This window comes from Rhipicephalus sanguineus, chromosome 7 (genome assembly GCF_013339695.2).
Source record: "Rhipicephalus sanguineus isolate Rsan-2018 chromosome 7, BIME_Rsan_1.4, whole genome shotgun sequence".
Lineage (NCBI taxonomy): Eukaryota > Metazoa > Arthropoda > Arachnida > Ixodida > Ixodidae > Rhipicephalus > Rhipicephalus sanguineus.
In genome coordinates, this window is record NC_051182.1 from 106,308,641 (window position 1) to 106,334,033 (window position 25,393).

Here is a 25,393-nt window from a genome sequence, read left to right on the forward strand (position 1 = left end):
TGCGCATGCAGACTGTCAGGCCGTGCTGCCGGTTCGATACTTGCACTTCGAGTTTGATAGTATTCGCGTTTTATTTTCTATTTCAGGCTATTGCAACCACCCCAATGCCTTAGTATATCATACTGTTGTGTTCCACTCTGCAAATGGAACTGAAAGAAATCACGATTGTCTTTTTTTGATTTCCCTTTATTGATAAAGAAAAAAATCTCGCAGGGTTCCTTATGCATTCATCTAAGACGACTGAAAGGCGAAAGCCAACTTATTCTTTTTCTTCTAGTCAGTGTATTGAACATTCCCTGCTCCCTCCGAGATATTTCTGCGCCTAACGTGGTTTTCTTACAGCCTCAAGGATCGGAGGCAGTGCAAGCTTTCTGCACATCAACGGAGGCATGCACTGCCTCCGTGATCGGCCCTTTTTTACCAAGCCAAGATGTAATATGACGACGTCACGTTATGTGACGTTACGACTATGTCACAAACGTTTATGATCTGTGACGTCATATGGTGACGTCATCACGTAAATATTTTTGCATCACTCGCGCTGACGCCGCCGACGGTCAATTTTCGCGTTTGATGAGGCATCTAAGGCTTTCGCCTTAATGTACTATTCTATTCACTATTCGTTCTATGAAATTCCAGCTGCCGCTGGTGTTCGGTAGAGGTGGCTTGCAGTAATTAGGCGGGATAATTGGTCTCTTAATACATCTTCAAACTATACTAAAATATGCAGCCGTCGTTTACGACGCGAAGATTGCATTGAATATAAGAAGCGGCGGCTTAAGAAGGATGCAGTAGCGTCACTCTTTGCAGACTACCCTTCACGTTCGCAGCCCAAGGTAACACATCAACCAAGCATGGCAAGTGTCCCTGAACGTGATCGTGTTGCGTCCTTATAGTCAACGAATGCATGTATTACCAGTAGCAATGCTGCGTCGCGATCGCCGCTGAAGCTGAAGAATCGGAGCCCATGGACACTACATGCGCTACCGGTGAAACAACCGACAATCATTATATACATTGTCACTGGAAGCAGCTTAGTGACATTTCATGCTATTTACCGCATGAACTCATGCGACACGCCGTGCCACCGTCTACACCAGTAGACGGTGGCACGCATCAGGGAACTTTAAGCGCCAAAGCTTTCAGTATTAGCTGTTGGCAAATGCTGCTTACGAAAATCGACTTTCAGACAGTCAATAACCGACTCTCAGTCAAGCGAACGTAAAGGTGACAAAAGAATTTTCCGCGCAGCACTGGCATGCGCTCTCTGGAATCGGGCTAGCAGACGACGCGCGAGCGTCTCGATCAAATAGCCGCGAAAGACACATGCCTTCGAAACGGGCTGTTGCCCAGAACGACAAGTGCTTCATGATTCCAGTTTACAAGTTTTCCTTATACTTTAAACAACGCGAATACAGCCGAAAACTGAACCATATAGCAGCTTCGAATGCAGCCACAGCATTCGTTTGCGCGAGCGACGACGCGACGGCTGTTCTACTACGGTGGCGGCGCATGGCGGCTAAAAGCCGCTCTAACGCCAACGGTCGGTTCCCATTGCGCTCCGCTCCTTCGCCCAGGCACAGAAAAATAGAGGAGGCGCTGGGTAGTCCGTTAAAGATTGCGTTTCATTGTGTAGCCCCTCGAACTCGACAACATCATCTAAATCGCAGGGTGGCACATTTAAAGGGGTCATGAACCACTTTTCCAAGTAACGATCTAATGACCTCAGTATCGGAGTTTACTGCCTCCCGAATCGATTGCCGCAAAAATTTCTCGAATCCGTCAAGAACTAGAGGAGTTACGGGGGTTTGGCGCACGCTCTCAACACTTTCTCTATTTTTTCGTCCCAAAGAGCGCACTGGAATCTACACAGGGAGGGATGGCACAGAGGAAAGAAGTTACACCAGCGCGCGTCGTGAAATGCGATCGCTCTCCCGCTGTGATTCGCGTGCGCGAGTGTGGCTGCCGTGTAGAGTTAGCCGACTAAGGAGTGCGGCGCCGGCAAGTGGCGGCACCCCGTGGTAAGAAGCGCATCTGATCTGAACGCCACTCTCGATTTATGTCGGCTATCGACCAATGAGGATGCTATGTCTTTTGTGACGCGGAGAAGCAGATACGCGACGTCAACCTGCAGGCGCTCCGCCCACCGACGAGAGTGAGAACCGGCCATTGTTTGAAAAGAGGGCCCCTGAGAAAACAGTAACTTCGCGCTCTGCTTGCAGCCTTTACGCGGTGCGCACAACTGCAATATTTGGCTGAGCACTTCAGAGCAGTGTCAGCTTTCCGGAGGATGTGTTTTTTCAACAAGCCCAAGGGGGGCTTCATGAACCCTTTAAGGTGGCGATTTCCAACAGCAATCTTTTCTGTGGGCCAAGTAGCTTGCCAATAGAAGCTGGTTATTGCGACATACGCTCGACGTCACAAGATATCGGTTATGCCCGTTATGATTCCGTCTACGTATATTTTCGGCCTCTTGAAGCGCCGGAGAGTGCTCATGCGCTATAAGTACAAAGCAAAAATGACATCGCGGGAATCCATGTTGCGCATAGCCACATTCGTGATGAATCACTTACGTAAGAAAACAATGGTTGCAAAGATCCTGCTTGTTTCTTTTAAATTTAATTTCGTTCTGAACATCAGAAGAAATATCTGGGCAGAGGACAAGAAGCCTCTCACTGCGTGCGCACACGCGAGTCGCGATCATTTTAGGAGAACAACACCATGTGCACGGTAGTTGCTATGCTGCTCTATATGAGATGTAAAACATAAATGCACATATAGCAGGCCTGGTTGACTAAGCAGCGCTCTAAAATGAGGGACACGAATAACTACAGCTGCAACACGCTCGTCCTGTCTCCTTAACTTTTCGAGTGTCGTAATTTGCGCCACTGAGGCAAAGGTTTGGTTGTGGTAGGGGTGTTTCCGCACTGATGCAGCGAAGATTGGAAGCAGGGGTAATATTCACGTACGTTATTCCCGCGTCTCAAATAAAGCGAACCGGAACACATCCACGTGTTCTTCGGCTCCCGCGCTGCGCCCGATTTGACACAAGCGCTCATTATACATTCATACTTATTACCTTGCATATGAATCCATGCACGCAGCTTCCTACCGCACTGGTACTACAGTACAGCTGCTATATCAACCAATCATATCTACAGCTACGATTAATTACTCGGATTTCACTTGCCAAAACTACGATCTTATTATGAGGCACGCCGTGGTGGATAGCTCCGGAAATTTCGACCAACTGCGGTTGTTCAACATGCATTCACGTCGCACAGTACACCGGCCTCTAGTATTTCACCTCTCCCTCGAAGTGCTTCCGCCACGGCCGACATTGAACCCGCGACATTCGGTTCGACAGTCCAGCACACTAGCCACGTACAAAAAGTCTCGCTAGGCTCAACAATTAATCCATGCAAATGGAACGCGCGCGTCAGAAGCATGTATATGTGTGATTATGCTTCACACTGCTGTGCTAGGTAATCGAGGGCTGATCACTTCGTCAAACACGCAATAACGTTGCGTTTAATTACGAGTAATTCAGCGAGACCGTAGCGCAATGCCACACGGTCAGTAAAGTCCCTTAAGGCTCGCAAACAACGAAAGTTAAAAGCGGTCTGCCTACCACTGAACACCAAACATCAAGCTACTCGCAAAAGCTCGGCGGAACATATCAAAACATCCTTTTCGGTGCCAAGTACAAGAGCTGCAAAATCGTTTACCTGTATAGACGTCAGAAAAGTCTAGTGTAGAAGCTGCAACAATCTGTGAGCACGGATTGCTTGCAAACTGTTGCCGTTCTGGAGTAAGCAGCAATCTTCTCGAGAACTGTAAGGTACCCCGATCTTCGAAAACAGCGCATAGGTTTTATTTCGAGTCACGTTATCGGAAAATAATACCAACGCGCCCCCTTTATCGCACCAGGGGCAGTTTGTAGGTAGAACGCGGTTTGCATACGGTTCCGAAATGGCGTGTGCATCTAAACCTGCCCTTCGACATAACAGAGTGCTTTGATATGATCACTGCTATCAGAGCTGCCTGATTGCTCTGGGTCCGTACGTGTAGATGCAACAAAATGGAGCAAAGAAAAAGGAATAAAAAAGCGCCGTATATATATATATATATCCGCTCAAGTTAAAAGCGTGGAAGTTCTAAAATTACTGAGAAAACGTTTTAGGCTAATGTACCCGCCGAGGTGGTCTTGTGGTTGTGGTGCTCGACTGGTGAAACGAAAGCTGCGGAGCGAATCGTACTTAGATTCAGGTCCACGTTAAAGAACCCCAGGTGGTCGAAATTCGCGGCGCACTCCACTACGGCGTCCCTCATAATCATATCATGATTTTTGTGACGTCATAACCCACGATTCATTATTCCAGCCTCATTTTGTGCGTATCATTTGACCTGACCATAACGCGTCATGTGTCGCTACAGGTGGAAACATTTTCTGTGTCCCTTCTGGCGGACTGCATATTGTGTGTTTCGTGTCGTTACATGAATGGACTTTCTGAATATGTGATCATTTTTATGGCTTCACTGATCTACATGAACTTGCTCGTTGACCTGTGCTTCTTTACGTACTTTTTTTCTCATTCCCGCGACTTCTACAAATCCAATTATCTGTGAAAAGGAGTAGCCAGCATTATATTAAAGTGGTAAGAGCTCCCGAGAAACGTAGTAAAAAATAAGTGGCCTTTGCAACATTACGTGGACACTTTATGGACCAGCGGCGCTTCTTTCTTATTTTTCCTTCACTTCCATTTGTATGGAGAAACGCAGAAGAAGCCATCCGCCTGATAGCAGTTATCACATTAAAGACATGTAATGTCTACGGCATGCCTGGGCTCAGGCACGCCCACCGGGTGAGGACACCGCGCCAGCCACGTGTCTTCTACCGGCCATATTTGGGCCCACTGCAGAGGGCGCGCTGAAGTTATCCTCCAATCACGTAGCTCGCCGCTGACCATATCTAGGCCGTTCGCCCCTACATGAGCCAAAAGCAGTTCCGGGCACTTCGTAGTTCACGACAAGATTGCCGCTTACTCCGGAGTGACATTTCTTTGCGAGTAAGCCGTGCCCACATTTTGTGGCTGCCCCTGCGTCCTACTCCTCTAGATTCCGCAAAGGTAAGCACCCGTTTTCGAAATGTCCAGTGTAGGAGAGGAAGAGTGAGTGCTGGCCGTGCAAGTTACGCGGTAGGTGTTACGGTACGCGTTCGTAGCTGGACTCTGTTTGTAGTACCTTGACGCCGTCGTGTTTTTTACATGCCTGACCACCTCGCGCATTTCATATGAACAAAGCTTATTGGCGATAACAACTTGCACTTCCTCGGCAACCTTTGCCGTGTACTTAAAGAAAAGCGCGTTCCTCACTGAATACTGCAACGTGTCTGTCCCTTCGCCATTCCGCCCTGCAGGTTCGGAACAGCTCAACGTTCGAGCTAACGTACTCGCGTTGGACTGATCGAATATAGCGAAACAGTGGTGAACACAACGAAATTAATTGAATGTAATGAGGTACCAATCTAGCAGTTTAAGATGAATTCATGCACGGAAACACTTACCACAAAATTTTAAAAATGGCACGGTAAGCTCCGAGAAAGCGTTAGCGTTAACCTTTGAGGCCCTCACTGAAAAAAATGAAGTCTTGACTACAACTAAAAGTGTGATTCCGCACCGTCTTACCCCCTCCCTCTTTTTTTTAATTTTCATGCGCGTTTGACGTGTTCAATTTGATTCATTGATATATATACGTGATATCAAGTCCCATGCAATCGACTGAGCAAAACGAGGTGTATGCGTGTATTCCTTTGCGCAGATCCCGAGTCCCAGCCCGCCGACTGCGTATTTTCCGCCAGAGAAATATTTCGCCAAAGCATGGCAGAGCAGCGCAATTCAAACGCCACGGGATGCTTTGATTTTGATCGTGAGACAGACGACACTTTCGCAGCTGAAAGCCTATATGGTTACGATGGCTATAACTTTTGTCAAAGCTTCTTTGCATTCAGGATCCTGGCGGCACTACAAGGAAGATCGTTTCATCACCGAACTGCGGACATGGTGCGAATGGCCGCCTTCTACCTCATCCGCGGTACCAACATTAATGTGTTTCGTGGAGCAACTTCAGTTCATGGCCGCATTTTCAACGGTATAATCAAGACTTACTTGCTACAAACAGGCAGACAGCCCACAGATATACTGACTCTGGCGAGAGTCTGTAAGACGTTCCCCTGGGCAACTGTAACGGTAGCCATAAAGGCGAAGGACAGGCTGCCGGTGCCGCACTCCAGGATGCAAGAGATGGTGCCCGGATATCCAGCGGCCATGATGACGACAGTCTTCGCGGAGCTCATCCCGCAGGGAGAGCCCTACACGGCCACCATTAGAGACGCCCACTATCTCTACATTGCCGAGCTCATAAAGTTTGTCGATCTTAAGATGCGTCCCAAGCCGAACTGGGAGGTTGTCGACAATTTCAAGGGACGTGCGTTGGCGTTAGAAAGATGTTTTCCGGCGCCTAAAGCACAACGTGTGGAATACATGCAAAAGTGGGGCATCCTTGTGGGCGGAGTCTGCTCCGAGGCTGTGACCAACGCAGCCGAGCTCTTCAGGAGGGACTACAGGCTTCCCAACCAGGCTTCAGGCACAAATCCACCTGTTCCCAAAACCAAATAGCTCTTCTCCGATTAAGGACATCGTTTGTTTTTAATGCTTGACGGTTGTGAATGCTTTTTAGAAGTGCATTTGTTGTTCAACAGAATAAAAGTTTTTGCTATCACTTGGAAGTTTATGTATTGCGTATTCTCTGCACCATTTCGGGTAGAAGAGTGCAATGCATTCTAATACAGCGAAATGGGGAGTGACACCGGTCCACCATGTCGGCTGTTCCATTCTTATTCGTCAGCGCCCTGTTCTCACAACGAGAGCCCGAGTGCCGCTAACTCTACCAATAACAACGGTTCATACTTATCTTGATGGCTGCACTTCAGTAAACTTAATGTATCACTTTCTCTACCACGCTCGCATCGAAGCTCTGCTGGTTCTTTAGACGTGCTGTCTTCTACGGCTTTATACGCTTAGAAACGCGCATTCGTTTTGATTCAAGACAACCCGTCATGGTGGTCTAGTGGTTATGGTGCTCGACTGGTTGATTGAATCCCGGCTGCGGCAGCCGCATTTTGAAGGAGGCAAAATGCTAGAGGTCTGCGTGCTTAGATTTAGGCGCACGTTGAGGAACCCCAGGTGGTCGAAATTTCCGGTGTCTCCACTATGGCGTGTCATATGATCATATCGTGGTTTTAGGACTTAAAGCACCAACAATAAGATTTTTTTATAACCCCGATAATAAAATCATCAATCAGCGATCGTACCAAGTCTAAGGTATGACTGCGAAGATACTGTCATTTTTGCCCGTAGGTAAAGCCTTCAAAGAGACAGCAGTGTTTCGCGTTCCTTCCGAGCTTCTCAGAGAATTCTTTCAACATGCGTTGTGAGATATTTGTGCGACGCATCAAAATGATATAACGGCCGCTGCGCAGAAGGTTAACTGCATGTCGCATTCTCACATTTTCTTAAGCTACGTATTAATGCTATAATGAACAATATGATGAAGAGGAGTGACTCACTGATGCAAGCAGTTTATCATTGACGCCGTGCCCAGGATAGGCGCTCAACCACAGAACTCACTTAAAAAGAAGGTCTTAAACAGAAAGAGCATGTATTTATAGTTTCGCGGGTATATTACTATCTCTGAGGCACCTGTTTAATAGCCAGCAGCTAGTAAATTTTGCCGCGGCAAACCAGGTAGTCTGTCTGGGTATTTTATTGCGATAGCAATTATATGGACAGTCTCGGCTGGTTTTTGCCGCCGACGTCATGTACCGCATATATATATATAAAGTCCCAAAGAAAAATAATTTGGAAAAATGCTTCCGAAGCACAGATCCTTCAAGCACCTAACGGCGAGCATTAAATACACACCGTTTACCGCTGGCAGGACTCAGAGACGGCAGGCGCTTATAAGCCTTTCTTCATTGCCAGCGAGATGGCGCGAGGAGCGCAACGGGCGCATTTAAAAGTCGTCGGCCAGCTCGCTCGCTTCTTCTAATAATTGCGCAGGAAGAACCTTGCCCTTCCGCTGTCTGCTCGCGCGGTAGTTGCTGCCGGGGGGTAGATGTTTCTGCAGCGTAGGAGCGCGTTCATCACGGGCCGCTTTTCTTGCTATCGAATGCAATGCTTGTCCTTATGGCGAAACTGTGAGTTTTTTTTTACTACGTAACTTCTAAGTCACCTACGTAGCCATATGCTTCGCAGATGCCGTAGTTTATTACAGCGTAGTTGTGGCAGTCTTGTGCAAAATTCAGAGAAAAATTAATTTTTAACACAGTGTAACTGTTTTTTAAAACTGTTTCTAATAAGTTTCCTGCAACTTGACGACCCACATATATTCAAAGAGTAGGGTACACAATACTGGGTAGGAAACATTGATCATTTATTTCTCATTTCTATAGATGCTAACGGGTACGCGGTGTGCTATACCAAAGTAGACGCACAAATAGTCGTCGAACGGCAATAGATGTCGCGTACGTAAAAGCTGTCTTATGAGGTGTGTGTGTTATCGCATGTGTTCATGCCTTTATGTACGTTGTTGCAATGTTTACTTAATCTGGCAATTACTTGAAGTAATCAGTGGTCATTAATTAGTGTAACATGAAAATGTCATGTCGTTCCCTTTTATATTCCATGTTATAAATTCTATTTTAATATATTCAACTCTATACGACAACGCACACGGCATATATAAACTAAATAGGCGTAAACTAGTGAGTAGTTAGCACTACTCACTAGCTAACCAGGTACTGGATGTCACCAACCTGTCAAATAGAAGTAACAGGTTGGTGTTTACCTGGGGGAACTGTGTTAACGTCTTGAAATGGGCTGGTTGGTACATACTGCTTTTTGAACGAAGAAACAGCGCTAGAACAAGGACGAAGACGAGAGGAGACAAACACGGCGCTAACAACCATATTTTATTGCGTTTGCACGTCAATATATACAGGGGAAACACAATCAGTATATACATCGGGGAACAAGATATTGCTGTAACATTGCGAAATGAGCGTTTTGAAAAGTACAACATTTCATTTTTGCGAAGCGATAGCGACGCTGCGCTGACACAACATTCTCCACTTATCTGGATGCAATAAGCCTCAAAGATCTCACGTTGGCGTTGCTCTGCATACGTGCCTAGCCCTTCACAATCTTTAAAAATTGGCTCGCAATCACATTTCCTACAATGATCTACTAGATGACTGCTGACTGACCCTTTTAGCGAGTACGCATGTTCACGTAACCTATCATTGATAAATCGGCCGGTTTGGCCGATGTGGCACCGTCCGCAAGTGAGGGGGATCTTATAAACAACGTTCCCTCGGCATCCAACGAATTGTTGCGCGTGCTTCTTTTTGTAAACCGTTCGTACTTGTTCGCCATTAATCCTCTTGCAGAGGCTAGATAGCTTATGATGGGCGCTGAAGACTATCTTAACTCCAGATTTTTGTGCCACTTTCTTTAGGTTGTGCGACACTTTATGAACGTATGGTATCACCACACTACTTCTATGAGGGTCCTCTTCTTTCTTTTTGTATCTTGGTGATATTAATGTTCCCATCATTTGCTCAGCAACATTAGAAAGGAAGGTTTGGAGAACCTGCTTTAAGTAGCCTCTGCAATTGCACTTGAAAACTTGCGTTCACTTAGTGGTAGCAGGCCGTGTAAGTGCTGCCAACAAACAAGATTTTGCGACGCCACGTCTTACTAATTTAGAATGTGAAGACGCGTAGGAAAGTATACCTTTTAGCGAACGGGGTTCGTACCGCCAGCACACAAGGCCACCGCTGAAATCTATTTGCATAGTTGCGCAGAACGGTGTCCATCATGTGCTCAAAGGTCGCGGGCGCATTCCGCAGACCAAACGGCATAACGTTGTACTCGTACGAGCCGTCGGGCGTGACAAAGGCTGTCTTGAAATGGCACACGTGCTTGTGTTACCTGGACGACGTCGTCGGTTTCGCTCCGGACTTCTCCACGCATCTTCAACGTCTGCGACATGTTTTGACGCGTTTGAGCAACGCCGGCCTCCAACTGAATCTGAAGAAGTGCCGATTTGCAGCACGGCAGCTGACAATCCTAGGCTACGTCGTGTCCAAGGACGGAATCCTCCCCGATCCAGCTAAGCTTCGGGCTGTGGCCGAATTTCCCAAACCTACGTCCGTCAAAGGCCTGCGCAGTTTCATAGGACTGTGCTCATATTTTTGACGTTTCATACGCAACTTTGCCACCATCATATCGCCTCTGACGAAGCTTCTTGGGAGTAACGGGCCCCTACATTCGTGGTCGCCCGAATGCGACGAAGCGTTCGCAAAACTCCGTCGTTTGTTGACGTCTCCTCCCATACTACGCCTCTACGACCCTACGGCCCCGACAGAGGTACACACGGACGCCATTGGTGTAGGCCTCGACGCTGTTCTTGCGCAGCGCAAACCAGGATTCCCCGAATATGTCGTAGCGTATACGCAAGTCGTACGCTTACAAGAACCGAGACCAATTACACCGTCACGGAAAAAGAGTGCCTGGCGATCATCTGGGCCCTTACAAAATTCCGACCTTGTTTGTATGGTCGCCCCTTTGATGTCGTCACCACTCTTCACGCACTATGCTGGCTGTCGTCATTGAAGGATCCCTCGGGCCGTCTCGCCCGCTGGGCACTTCGCCTGCAAGACTACGACATCCGCGTGCTGTACCGCAACGGACGCCAGCATGCTGACGCCGACGCCCTCTCACGCTCCCCCTCGCCTGACGACAATGCCTCCTGCTCAGTATCTCACATTGCTGTTTCTTCCATCGACATTCACACCATCGCTACCGAGCAGCGCAAGGATAAATGGATCGCCTCGCTGATAGACTTGCTCACTGATCCGTCGGCAACACCAACCACTCGCGCGTTGCGTCGTCAAGCCCTCCATTTCGCCATTCGTGACGACCTACTGCACCGACGCAATTACAACGCCGACGGCCGCCAGTGGCTACTTGTGATACCCCGAAGTCTGCGTGCTGAAATATGCGAGTCATTCCACTCTGATCCGCAATGCGCGCACTCTGGGGTATCCAAAACTTACCACCGCATTCGACAAGGATACTTCTGGCGAGGGATGTTCCTTTACGTGCAGAAGTTCGTCCGCTCCTTCCTCGATTGCCAACGCCGAAAACCTTCAACGCGCGTGTCACCAGTCGGTCTACAGCCATTACCTTGCCCTAACCGTCCGTCTGGGCACGTGGGCATCGATTTGTATGGACCACTTCCTCTGACGTCGGCTGGTAACCGTTGGGCCATCGTCGCCGTTGACCATCTAACGCGATACGCCGAAACCGCTGCCCTCCCAGCGGCTACAGCGCGCGATGTTGCCTCCTTCCTGCTGCACCGATTCATGCTGCGTCACGGTCCACCCCAGGAGCTTCTCAGCAATCGAGGCCGTGTCTTCTTGTCGGAAGTCGTCGAAGCCCTTCTTAAAGAGTGCCATACTGTTCACCGCAAAACTACTGCTTACCACCCGCAGACGAATAGCCTAACCGAACGCTTTAACCGCATGCTTGGCGACATGCTCTCAATGTACGTCGCCGCCGATCACACAGATTGGTATGCCATTCTTACCTTCGTCACCTACGCCTATAATACCGCCCCTCAGAGCACTACTGGTTTTTCACCCTTCTTTCTGTTGTACGGAAGGCACCCGTCGCACACCATTGACACGATACTACCCTACAAGCCGGATCCGTCTGATTGTGCGCCTATTTCTGACACAGCCAGACTTGCTGAAGACTGTCGCGAGCTTGCAAAGACCTTTACAACGCACGAACAAGAGCGGCAGAAGAGCCTTCGCGGTGGCACCACCACTTCTGAGTCCACGTTCCTCCCCGGAGCGCTCGTCTGGCTTTTGGTCCCTACCACTGCAACCGGCCTCTCTTCAAAACTACTGCCGAAATACGAAGGCCCCTACCGGGTCGTCGAGCGCACATCCCCAGTAAACTACCTGATCGAACCAGCTTCGGACATGCGCCGTCGAGGGCGCGACATAGTCAACGCGGAGCGCCTCAAGGTTTACTATGACCCAATCATAACGACGAGCTGTTAGGTCGCCGGATGGTTCCCTTTTCGTACCCGGCGTAATTGTGGCGAAGCAATTGGTACTATTTAACGGTTGCGCTCTCCAGTGGCTCCTAGTGGGTCGCCCTCTTCTAAACGCCGCTCGCGCTCGGAGCCCGTGCTTTGACTGTCGCCATAGCGCATTGCCGCCGAGTTCCGTCCAATAAACAGCTTAACAGCATGTCTAGAAATTTTAAACTTTTGTTAGTGGGCAATTCAATTGTCAAGTTTAGCTGCTTCATTTCAGAAAGAAATCCGTCATAAATATTTGCAACACGATGTCGATCGTCTTCTTGTCATGATTATAGAAGACCAGAAAGTCGTCCACGTATCGTAACACCTTAACGGTGTCCTTCGTATGGATGCTGGCCATGAGGCGTCTGTCGTATTGCGCAAGTAGGAGATCGCTAAGTGAATATGCAGACCTATTTTTGTGAAAGTGCAGAACCAGTGTATACTCTTCGCTGCCGACTTCCTAGAGCTACGGTTGCTCGTCAGCCTCGTCCAGTTTACCACATTGGATTTGGCAGAAGCATTGCTCTCTCAACAATGCTTGCGCCCTGGAAATTAGATCCCGCATGCTAGTCGACAGGGCGAGCCGAGGAGAACCAGCCGCACTACCGGCCGTCTTTTGCACCGGAAGGCTTAGCCAACAAGAAACTACAGTATTCACCGTGCCGGACGACCAAGACGTCGCGGACTCCCTCTCGCCCTAAGTCAGACGGAGACGCACAGGATGACGTCAGCATGTTGAGTGGTTGAATGAATGAGGGTGGGTGGATGGATAAAACTTTGTTGAACGAACTTAACAAAACACGTTGCGGGGCTAGTTGGTGATACATTTTTATTTAAAATGTGGGAAGGTTTACGTTGGTCAGACTGGACGCTGCATCAACCAGCGCGCCAAGGAACATGAACGGTCTCTAGGCGATGAGTCGGAATCTTCCCGCCCATTGCAGCGCTTGCAGAAACTTTGAACCACGGCTTGAGAAAATAAAAATCCTAAGCAGAAGTAAAGATAGATCAGCTCGCGAACTATCAGAAGCATTTTTCATCACACGGAAAGGCGACATGTGCGTCAGCACCACATCTATATCATTGCGTGCTAGTGAATTTCAGGTACTAAACAAAAGTGATAGCGTGCACGAATCCCGCCCCAACCTCTGTTCCTCATGAATGCGCATGCGTACCTTGTTTTTTACTGCTATAAATTCTCTGCGGTTGTTTCAATAAAAATCAGCGCCCGTTCAATAAAAGTCAGCGCCAGTTCTGTCATGTACCTTTCTTCTTGTCCTCATCTGATGTAGCGCTACAATTTTTAAATAAGAAAGTTGTTTAATGAGTCCAAAAAATTAGGCGTCGTCGGCGTCAACAAAAACGGTTTAAAACAAAACTGACAAAGAACGAATGTCACATTGCGCCGCCATGATGCCTTACGTCCAGGCAAGTTATGAAGCCGTCATGACGTCATGTCATGACGTGGCATCATGCCTGGCTGTCCTCAGCGTTGTGTAAAGCGGCTGTAACTTTTGGTCATCCAGCTGAAGGTCGGCCAGGAGACTCCAAGATACCCGGAAGCCCCCGGGCGGCCAGTATTCACTTGGAGATGCGAGTTCGATAAGGCTGCAAATATCGTAGGTACAGAGCAACAAATACAGGGAGGAAAACAGATTGGAAGGAGCGTTGAGCTTCGACTAAATGTATTGAAGAAAATCTGGTAGATTTTATAGAAAATTTTACGTAGGATACAGTGGCGCGGCTGCCTTGGGCTGTTAAACGAATGTTTTCTCATTTTTGTATATTGCCACATAAGAAGAAGCGGCACCTTGCACTTTCTCTGGCGTTCTGGGGCGCACACTTGAAGCGAGCGAACGAGCAGGCCGGCAGGTAAACAAGGATGCGCGTGCGCAGTGCGCGCTCTAGAGCTTGGCAAGCAGCCGTCAGAGGGCGCCTCGGTGCTGTCTGCCACGCGCTCCCGTGGTCCGTCAAATTTTGACCGCCACTGTACATCTGCTGACAAAGCCTGAAGGGAAACTAGTGCATGCGCGGAGACCCTCCGAGGAAGACTAGCATTGATTCTTCATTACCGTTCCAGCGTGTTCGAAGACCGCCACATTTTCCCATCTCCTAGGTATACACAGCCTTGCTGCAAAACAATGGCATACCGATGACTGGGTGGCCGCTGCATTTCCATAAACCAGCAAGTCGACGGGAGGCCTTTCTTGAAGAATGCTGGCCACTCTTCTTTAGATGGATGCGACTGATAGGATGGTTTTCCTCCGTAGTTTACATCGAATGGCTTCCATTGAGGTACCAGGTTGAGCAAACTTGACGAAAAATGTCATTGACGCAGTTGCAAACATCGGCTTGCTATTGTCTATAACCTTAATTACCAATGAAAGTTCGGACGAGGACGGGCAGCCATGACGACAATGGATGGTAATAGACCTATTTAAACGATGCTAGCTCCAAGACTAATTAAAAGTCGCGCCCTGCGTTTAAACAGCTCGTTGTCATTGTTCCTTCGAGAGAGGGACGGCAGGTCTTGTTTAGGATACATTCAAAGCTCCTAGTTGTCTCACGTCCTCCCTAAAAATCTTGGCCGCGCCCTTTTTTAACCAGAGGTCTCCCTTTCTAATGTCAAATGAGGTCGCGCACTTTCACTGCACCGAACACACACATATGCACCGTTGGGTCCACATGTGTTCTCCATTGACAAGCAGGTAAGACAGACCTCCAGCCATCTACACGGCGTCATCACATCTTATACGATGCTAGCACTCCGCGGACCTAGGTATTCACAAAGGCAGAAGAAACTTCTCGATTCACCGAAAGCCATGAACTCCCATGATATACACAATAACAATGCCTATGTTCTAGCGGCGATTTCGTTCGGTCTTCCTTGCAAAAGGCTCCGGGCATGCGCATAAAGGCGGCGCCCACCAATACCTCTATAACACATCCTTGGGCGCTCGATCTCGTACCTCGGGGTGACTGATCATCGGGACCTTGTCAATCTTCAGTTATCAGCCTCGGCCACTCCGATCAAAGGACTTTGAGGCTATTATATTAATCAAATAATAACTACTCTCGGTTTTATGTTCCAAAAGCACAATATGATTAAAGGAGACGCCGTGGTAGAGAGTTCCGGAAATTTCGACCGCCTGGAGTTTTTCAATGTGCATCTAAATCTAAGCACACGCATTTAATCCCCATCTAAATGCGGCCTTCGCGGCCCGGATTCGGTCCCACGACTTTCGGGTCTGCAGAGGGGCGTAAGCAGAAAATGTGGTCGAGTGTCATTTTCTTCTCTGTATGGTATGGCAAAAAACATTTCGGGGGGGGGGGGGCACGGGCCCGGTGTTCCCTCCCTGGCTACAACACTGTGTCTGCAGTCAAGCACTATAACCAGTAGACCAAGGTGGCATGTGGCAGCCGCTGACACGTGACAGCGCCCTACCGTGACACATGCACGTGCAATTAAAGATTATACAAAAGTGAGACTTCGTACTTCAGGTAAGAAACGTAGGCACAAGTACCGCGCAGACATCACGCACTGTCAAAGTACATAGTGCATTGAAACTAAGTGGAACAACATAGCTTGGGGTATCACCTGGCCTATTATAGATGTACTGGTCGGGCGTAGACCCTCATAAAGAGCTTTGCCGCCTTGATCACAGCCTTGGAGCAGACTCCGTCCACTAGGATTCCCCACTCCTCCATGAAAGCCACACGTTGCGTCTGATCCAATGGGTAGCTCTCTTGTAGAGCCGAGGCGTGTGCCGCGAAGCTGTCGAAGACATACCAATTTGGGGTGAGCCGCAAGCCGGCGTCAATACGGTTAAACAACTCGCCAAGGTAAAGATAGTGAGCGTCCCTAATGATCACCGTGTAGGCGATACCATGGGGATTGACCCCAGCGAAGGCTGTCGTCATCATGGCGGCTGGGTAATCGCGTACCATTCTAATCATTTCGGAATGCGGCGCGGCCAGATGGTCCTTAAAGGACATGGCAACCGTGACAGTTACGGTGGCGAATGTAAGACTGACCCTCGCCAGCGACAGATCATCTATGGGCTGCTTGCCAGAGCGCAGCTCGTACGTCGTCATCACCTTGAAGAACAGGGCCTTGTCAGCACACGAAACATTTGCCCATATCGAGCGAAGGTTAGTGCCACGGCTGAGGTAGACGACGGCTATCACTGCTACGTCGTACATGCAGAACGTGGCTCGGTCGCGGTTGTTCACCGTGGCGTTGCAGGTCTCGGCGCACTCGCAAGCGTCAAAGCTCTCCATCGTAATCGAACTTACCCCTGGAAATAAGGTCATGAAAATTATCCATGATTCGGTAGCATTGTTTCCGTACCGTGAGGGCGGGAGTAGTGTTGCATGGCTTGCGACCGGGTCCTGCAGAGAAAGAACGTTTGATCATTACGTGAAGGTGCGCCGTACTTCAATCGAATTCAACTTTAGAAAACAGCGACGTTTCCTTGTTAGGGGTTTATCAATGTCAGCCTAGACAAGTGGGCGTGCAGTCAGAATGACGTCCACTACCGGAAAACGGTGACTCCATCATCCCGAACTATTTCTTTAGTTGTGGAGGCAATTAGACACCTTTAGCTGAGCGTCGCTTACGCTCTGCCCGGCGCAGATGTAGTTTCCCGAGACAGTGCTGGTAACTGCTCAGATTTCGTGTATTTGACGAGCGCGTCCTGCCGAGACGCGGTCAGCTTAACTGCAAAACGACGTCGAAAGAAATAGGACGCACCCTCACGCTCCGCTCAATTGAATTCGCTAGCAAAACGAAAGATGCGTTCCGCTGCTCGCACGATCGTTCTGCGCACGCGCACTACTGTTAGTTCCCCTCGTTTCTGTGTAAATCGTTTCATGCGCACTGCAGTCCCTTCTACGCGTTTGTGTGTAAATCGCTAGCGTACGCAGGTCTGACCGGAGCGGATAGTAAACGATCAGCTAAAGGTATCTAAATTGTCTCTCGCGCTTCGGTCTCGTGGGGGCGAGGTCACTCCTGCCTTCTACAAGGGCCCCTGAACCACCAGCAGACACTCGCGCGCTACTCTGCATGCCTTTCCTTTACCCCCAGCTGCCGTAGTGACGTCATCTGTCCCATTAGTGGATGTCGCGAGAAATAGACGCTATCGAGAGGGTGAAGCAGAACCTCTTTGCTAGCAGGGGTGCCCGCTCCCTGCCACTACTTCTCGCGTGGAGATCACGAGCACTCGGAGAGATGGAGTCAGGAGCCGACGAACCCAGCGTAGCGTAGGAAAGAGCGAAACGAGAAAGGGCCAAGCTTCGATTATCAAACGCGTGTAAGTCTGCGAGCATTCGCTATGGACTCGTACACAACTGCAATGGCAGAACTAAGCTTCAACACCTGGGCGCTTCAGGGGCCCAATAAATTGTATTAAGCTATAGATTAGAGGCATTTCTGTTGAATATTTCGTTTAATTGTGTAGCCCCTCGAACTCGACAACGTCGTCTATATCACAGGGTGTTACATTTAAGGTGGCGATTTCCAACAGCAATCTTTTCTGTGGGCCACGTTGCTTGCCAATAGAGGCCGGTTATTGCTACATATGCTCGACGTCGCAAGATATCGGTTATGCCCGATCTGATTCTTTCTGTTTATATTTTCGTTTTGTTGATGCGCTGGCCAGTGCTCGTGCGCTACAAGTAGAAAGCAAAAATGACACTGCGGGAACGCGTGTTGCGCTTAGCCACATTCGTGATGCATCACTGATGTTAAAAAGCAATGCTTGCATAGATCCTGCGTGTGTTTATTTAAATTTAATATCATTCTGAACATCAGAAGAAAGATCTGGGCAGAGGACAAGAAGCCTCTCTTTGCGATCGCACGCACGAGTGCGCGATCATTTTACGAGAACAACACCATGTGTACAGTACTTTCTATGCTGCTCGATAAAAGATATAAAAATATAAAAGTACATATTGCTGGGATGGTCAGCGAAACGCAGCTCAGAAATGAGGGGCGCGAAATAAGGCCGCTACAACAAGCTCGTCCTGTCTCCTTAATTTTGCGAGTGTCGTAGTTTGCGCCCCTTACATAAGAGTTCGGTGACAAGATAAGAGTAAGATAACATAATGGTTTGGTGACGGTAGTGGTGTTTCCGCACTGAAGTAGCGAAGATTCGAAGTAGGGGTAAGAACTACGCGTCTTATTGCCACGTCTAAAATAAAACGAACCGGAACACATCGATGTGTTCTTCGGCTCCCGCGCTGTGCTCTATTTGACACAAGCGGCCATTATGCTTTACTTCTAATTACCTTGAACATGACGATATGCATGCACCTTCCTTAGGCACTGGTACCACAGTACAGCTGCTACATCAACCTATGAAATCCACAGCTAACATTAATCACTAATGTAATTTTTTACGTGCCAAAACTACGATTTGATTATGAGGCACGCCGCAGTGAATGCCTCGGGAAATTTCGACCATCGGTGGTTCTTTAACATGCGTTGACACGACACTGTACACGGGCCTCTGTTATTTCGCCACTCTCTCGAGGTGCTACTGCCGCGGCCGGTATTGAACCCGCTACATTCTGTTCAGCAGCCGAGCACCCTAGCCACGTACAAAAAGTCTCGCTAGGCTCAACAACAAATCCATGCAAACGGAATGCGCACGTTAAAAGCATCTATATGTGTGATTCTGCTTCACACTGCTCTGCAAGGTAATCGAGGCAGATTGCTTCGTCAAACGCGCAATTACATTTTTTTTCAATTTCAGATTAATTCAGCGAGACCGCAGCGCAATGCCACACGGTCAGAGAAGTCGCTTAGGGCTCGCAAAAAGTCAAAGTAAAAAGCATTCTGCCAACGAGTGGAAAACATTCATCAAGCTACGTGCATAAGCTCAGCGCATCATATCAAAACCTCGTTTTTGGTACCAAGTACAAAAGCTGCAAAATTGTTTACCTGTACAGACGTCAGAAAAGCCCAATGTAGATGCTGCAACGATCTGTGAGCATGGATTCATTCCAAACTATTGTCGCTCTGGAGTGCGCGGCAGTCTTCTCGAGAACTTTAAGGTACCCAGATCTTCGAAAACAGCGAATAGGTTTAATTTCAAGTCACCTTATTTGAAGTTCAACGCACCCACTGTATTGCACCAGGAGCAGTTTGTAGGTAGCGCGCGGTTCACATACGGTTCTCAAATGACAAGTGCACCCAAATATTTGCATCTAAACCTGCCCTTGGATATAAAATACTCTTGTGATATGTCGATCCCTCCTATCACATCTGCCTTATCGCTCTGGGTTCCTAAGCGTCGATGCATTGAAACGGAGCTAACTAAAAAAAAAGCGCCGAACCTCCTGAATGCGTCACATAAAGCTGTCAGAAGGTAAACGTGTATATATATATATATATATATATATATATATATATATATATGTGTGTGTGTGTACAAGTGGTATTCGTGGAAGTTTATGCATTACTGAGAAAACGTTTTAGGCTAATTTACCCGCCAGGGTGGTCTTGTGGTTATGGTGCTCGACTGGTGACACGAAGGTTGCCGGACCCAATCGCAGCCGCAGACACCTGCAATTTCGATGCAAGCGAAAATGCTTGATGCATGTGTACTTAGATTCAGGAGCACGTTAAAAAAACCCAGGTGCTTGAAATTTGCGGAGCACAGTCACGCGTAATCATATCATGGTTTTGTGACTTTATACCGCAACAATTATTATTCCAGGCTCATTTTGTGCGTATCATTTGACCTGACAGTATCGCGCTTTGTGTTGCTACACGTGGAAACATTTTCTGTGTCCCATTGTGCAGACTGCATATTGTGTTGTTTTTCGTGTCGCTACGTCAATGGACTTTGTGAATATGTGATCATTTTTACGCCTTCGCTGATCTAAATAAACTTGCTTCTTCACGTGTGCTCCTTTACGTACTTTTTTTCTCATTCCTGCGACTTCCACGAATCATATTATCTGTGAAATGGAGTAGCCAGCCTTCAAGGAAATTGGTAAGAGCTCCTGAGAAACGTAGTAAAAAAATAAGTGGCCTTTGCAACAATACGTGGACATCTTATGGACTAGCGGCGTTTGTTTCTTATTTTTCGTTCGCTTCCATTTGTATGGGGAAACGCAGAAGAAGCCGTCCACCCGATAGCAGTTATCACATTAAAGACATGTAATGTCTACGGCATGCCTGGGCTCAGGCACGCCCACCGGGTGAGGACACCGCGCCAGCCACGTGTCTTCTACCGGCCATATTTGGGCCCACTCCAGAGGGCGCGCTGAAGTTATCCTCCAATCACGTTGCTCGGCCCTGACCACATTTAGGCATTCGCCCCTACTTGAACCTCCAGCGGATCCGGGCACTTCGCAATTCACGATAAGATTGCCGCTTACTCCGGAGTGACATTTCTTTGCGAGTAAGCCGTGCCCACAGTTTGTTGCTGCCTCTGCATCCTACTTCTCTAGATTCTGCAAAGGTAAGCGTGCGTTTTCAAATGTCCAGTGTAGGGTAGAAAGAGTGAGTGGTGGCCGTGCTAGTTACGCGGTAGATCCTACGGTACGCCATATTAGCTGAACTTCGGTGCCGGTCTCTGTTCGTAGTACCTTGACGCCGTCGTGTTCTTCTACTAGGCTGACCACGTCGCGTATTTCAACCGAACAAAGCTCATTCGCGAGTAAAACTTGCACTTGCTCCGCAAACTTTGCCGTATACCTAAAGAAAGGCGCGTTCTTCACTGAATACTGCTATGTGTCTGTCACTTCGCCATTCCGCCCTGCAGGCTCGGGACCACTCAACGTTCGAGCTAACGTACTCGCGTTGCACCGATCGAATATAGTGAAACAGCGGTGAACAGAACCAAATAATTGAATATATTGACGTGCCAATCCAGCAGTTTACGATGATTTCATGCACGGAAGCACTTAGCACAAAAATTTCAAAATGCTACGATAAGCTTCAAGGAAGCGTTAGCCTTAACCTTTGAGAACTTCACTAAAAAAAAGGAAGCCTTGACTACAACTAAAAGTGTGTTTGCGCACCGCCTTACCCCCTCCCTCTTTTTTTTTCATGCGCGTTTGACGTCTGCAATTTGATTCATTGATATATATACGTGATATCAAGTCCCATCAATCGACTGAGAAAAACGAGGTGTATGCGTGTATTCCTTTGCGCAGATCCCGTGTCCCAGCCCGCCGACTCCGTATTTTCCGCCAGAGAAATATTTCGCCAAAGCATGGCAGAGCAGCGTAATCCAAACGCCACGGGATGCTTTGATTTTGATCGTGAGACAGACGACACTTTCGCAGCTGAAAGCCTATATGGTTACGATGGCTTTAACGTTTGTCAAAGCTTATTTGCATTCAGGATCCTGGCGGGAATAAACGGAAGATCGATTGAACGTAGAGCTGAGGACATAAAGCGAATGGCCGCCTTCTACCTCATCCATGGAACCAACATTAATGTGTTTCGTGAAGCAACTTCAGTTTATGGCAGCATGTTCAACGATACATTCAACACTTACATGCTACAAACAGGCAGACAGCCCACAAATGTACTGACTCTGGCGAGAGTCTGTAAGACGTTCCCCTGGGCAACTGTAACGGTAGCCATAAAGGCGAAGGACAAGCTGCCGGTGCCGCACTCCAGGATGCAAGAGATGGTGCCCGGATATCCAGCGGCCATGATGACGACAGTCTTCGCGGAGCTCATCCCGCAGGGAGAGCCCTACACGGCCACCATTAGAGACGCCCACTATCTCTACATTTCCGAGCTCATAAAGTTTGTCGATCTTAAGATGCGTCCCAAGCCAAACTGGGAGGTTGTCGACAATTTCAAGGGACGTGCGTCGGCGTTAGAAAGATGTTTCCCGGCGCCTAAAGCACGACGTGTGGAATACATGCAAAAGTGGGGCATCCTTGTGGGCGGAGTCTGCTCCGAGGCTGTGACTAACGCAGCCGAGCTCTTCAGGAGGGACTACGGGCTTCCCAATCCGGCTTCAGGCACAAATCCACCTGTTCCCAAAACCAAATAGCTCCTCTCCGATTAAGGACATCGTTTGTTTTTAATGCTTGACGGGTGTGAATGCTTTTTAGAAGTGCATTTGTTGTTCACCAGAATAAAGGTTTTCACGATCACTTGGAAGTTTATGTATTGCGTATTCTCTGCGCCATTTCAGGTGGAATAGTGCTTTGCATTCTAATACAGTGAAATGGGGAGTTACACCGGTCCACCGTGTCGGCTGTTCCATTCTTATTCGTCAGCGCCCTGCTCTCACAACGAGAGCCCGAGTGCCGCTAACTCTACCAATAAAAATGATTCAAACTTATCTTGATGGTTGCACGTCAGTAAACTGAATGTGTCAATTTCTCTGCCACGATCGCATCGAGTTCGACAAAATGCCGCACGCGTGTGATGTTGCCGGATGCCCGAATGGTGCACGCCAAGAGTGCACGCCGCCGCGCAAGTAAAGGCGGGCAACGTTGGGCACAGCAACAGTGACGTGAGAAAGACAGCTTTCATGCGGGTGACTTGAAATGCGCTAACGCGATGTGGACCACTATAACGTAATTTTGCTAGATGCGAAGCAGCTCTTTGACTAGCCTTTGTAACGCTGTCCCTCCGTCCGCAAAAATGCGAGGGAACGCGCTTCCCTCGGCGCATGTGTTAAAGCGGTGCCAAGTAGGTCACGCCGCAGCTGGGCGTTGACGTCACGCTCCCCTCCCACGCTTCACTCGCAGGTGCGCGCGTACGTCACTCTCTCCCTCACCCGCCGGAGCGCCCGCAGCTGCCGGGCTCGCCTCCTGTGTCTGCGTTTCAAACAAACGTTTACACCAGTAAACGCTACACCGAGTTTCGCTTCAAACGAATCTTCCAGCGCTCACCGCAGAACCCGCGTTAGCGTCGTTCAACCCGTGACGCCACCCGTGCGCAACGCTGCTGCTTCGCATCCCATCAGGGTTCCCTTCGGGGAGATGGTCCAAATTTTTCAAAATAAGCATTTCCTTGGCATAAAGTAGCACTACGAAGTTTCTGGACCTCTATTTCAACAATCAACGTCGACTTAATAATTTCCTTTAGTGTCCCTTTAATATATTCCACCAGTGTAGAGCAATGCTTCAATATATCTTCCTGAGTCATAGGAATACAAATGTAATCATTGTTACGTTACTGCGCACCACTTTGAGGACGAAGACAGAACCACACGAACACAAGCGCAAACTTACAAATGAATTTATTGGACGGACACATTCGTGTGGTTCGTGTGGTTCAGTCTTCGTCCTCAAAGTGGTGCGCAATAACGTAACAATGAATATATATACCAACTGGCCCAAGCAAGTACCCTTACAAATGTAATGTTTATTAGCCTGCTATAAAAGCGGAGCCAACACTGGAACCACAGACGTTAATCTGATATGAAGCCTGTATCGTAGGAGTACATATGTAGTGCTTATTGCTTTCTTGTAAAATTAGATAGCCAGCACCACAAACACAATTGTTGTTGCGCCGACATTAATCCTGCATTTTTCCAAACCAGTTTATAGACCTCGCGTGGCTCTGTGGTAGAATACATGATTGCGACGCAGAATGCTTGGGTTCGATTCCTCCTGGGATCCTAATTCCTATTCTTTCCATTCATCGGGTCAATGCTGCCGATGTCGGTTTTTCTTAACGCTCTCCCATTTAAATTGCCAATGTCTGTTCTCGCCCTTCCTGGGTTGATATAAACTGTCAATCACCTGTGGCGCATTCCCGTACACTGCGGCCCGTGGTAAACGGGTATGTGCCACACGTGTCAGGAGGAAAGGGTTTGAAGACGTACGCGACAGGATTTTCACGTTTTTCATGTCATGACCCGACAGTCATATTCGTCGAATCCACTTACCCTGCTATACCCATTTTGGTCTACACCAAGTTAAGGAAGCGATCATGAGAGCACCCCGACGTAGGCAGCTGGATATGAAGATAGATGGATGGATGGATGGATGGATGGATGGAAACGCTCGAAGTGCGAAAGGTTCTCTAATAAATGCTTCGCGTTTATAGACGTTTATTCTCTCTACTCTCGACTACGTTAAAATAACAGTTTCCTGCTACATGACGACCCACATATGGTCAAAGAGTAGGGTTCAAAATACTCTTGGTAAACATTGATTATTTCTCATTTCTATCGTTGTATGGATACCAACGGGCACACGGTGTCCTATACCAAAGCAGGCGCAAAACTAGACGTCAGTTCCTATTAGAGCGGATATGGCTGACGTAGAAGCCGTCATATGCGGTGTGTGTGTTCCCCCTTGCGTTCCTTTCACACCTTTATGTACGTTGTTTTGATGTGTTCTAAATATGGTAATTCCTTGAACTAATGGGGGGTTATTAATTAGTGCAACATAGCATTGCAATGTACTTTCGTGTTCTATTTCATCTTATATATGGCATTGTAATATAATCGACGCGGTATGAAAGTGCACACGGCGTATATAAACAAAATAGACGTAAAGATCTTGTTGGGTAACTAAAGCGCACAAATGCTAGCACGCTTCCTTAGTTGCTAGTGTGATTACTAACAACTTTGTAACAAACCAACAATTTGAGTTAGTGCAATTCACTAGCTGAGATGTAGTGGATTTCACTAACCTGTATTTTGCTACCTTCGTTTGCTAAGAGGTTAGTGCTTTCTGTCGCTAGTGCAGGGTTAGCACTTGGTGAATATGCAGACCTATGTTTTGAAGAGTGTAGAATAAGTGTTCTACGCTGCGGACCTCGTAGATCTACAGTTGCTCGTCCGTCTCGTCCAGTATAGGCCTCCCAAGCTCGGCCAGGGGGCGCTGCGTCGCGCGCGTTTCGCCACCTTTCTAGCGAAAACCGGTCGCTCCTCTCTGCCCGCACCTGCCTTTTGACTGCGCTTCAGTGGTTATTCAGGAAAGGAAAAAGGCACCTAATTTCTGTCTGCCTATAGGCGACACGGCGCAGTGCCTTGTAGGGGTGGGGGGTAAGGAGGGAATAAAAGAATAGTAGGAAAATAGAGAGAGAAGTGATAGGAGCACATCCATCCAACGAAGAGAAACGAGGACAGGAAAGATGGGGAAACGGTCACGGGAGTTCGGGGACGGGTCAGCGAAACACAGCTAGAGGCACGGTGCACAACATCGGCGAAGCAGCGAAGGCCCCGTCGATGAGCGG

At 48.3% G+C, this 25,393-nt stretch overlaps 1 protein-coding gene across 2 annotated transcripts in view; it reads left to right on the top strand.

Moving 5' to 3' along the window:
* Positions 1-6,016: 6,016 nt before the first annotated feature.
* LOC125759337 (uncharacterized) overlaps positions 6,017-25,393 on the top strand; it is a 28,303-nt gene continuing 8,926 nt past the window's right edge. Inside the window, exons 1-2 of one of the 2 annotated variants that reach the window (XM_049417825.1) lie at positions 6,034-6,464; positions 22,032-22,285. In XM_049417825.1, coding sequence (XP_049273782.1) covers positions 6,060-6,464; positions 22,032-22,244 — 618 coding nt within the window. In that variant the 5' untranslated portion in view covers positions 6,034-6,059 and the 3' untranslated portion in view covers positions 22,245-22,285. Of the gene's footprint in view, positions 6,465-22,031; positions 22,286-25,393 lie in introns of those variants that run through there. The other variant, XM_049417824.1, reaches the window with a different exon arrangement.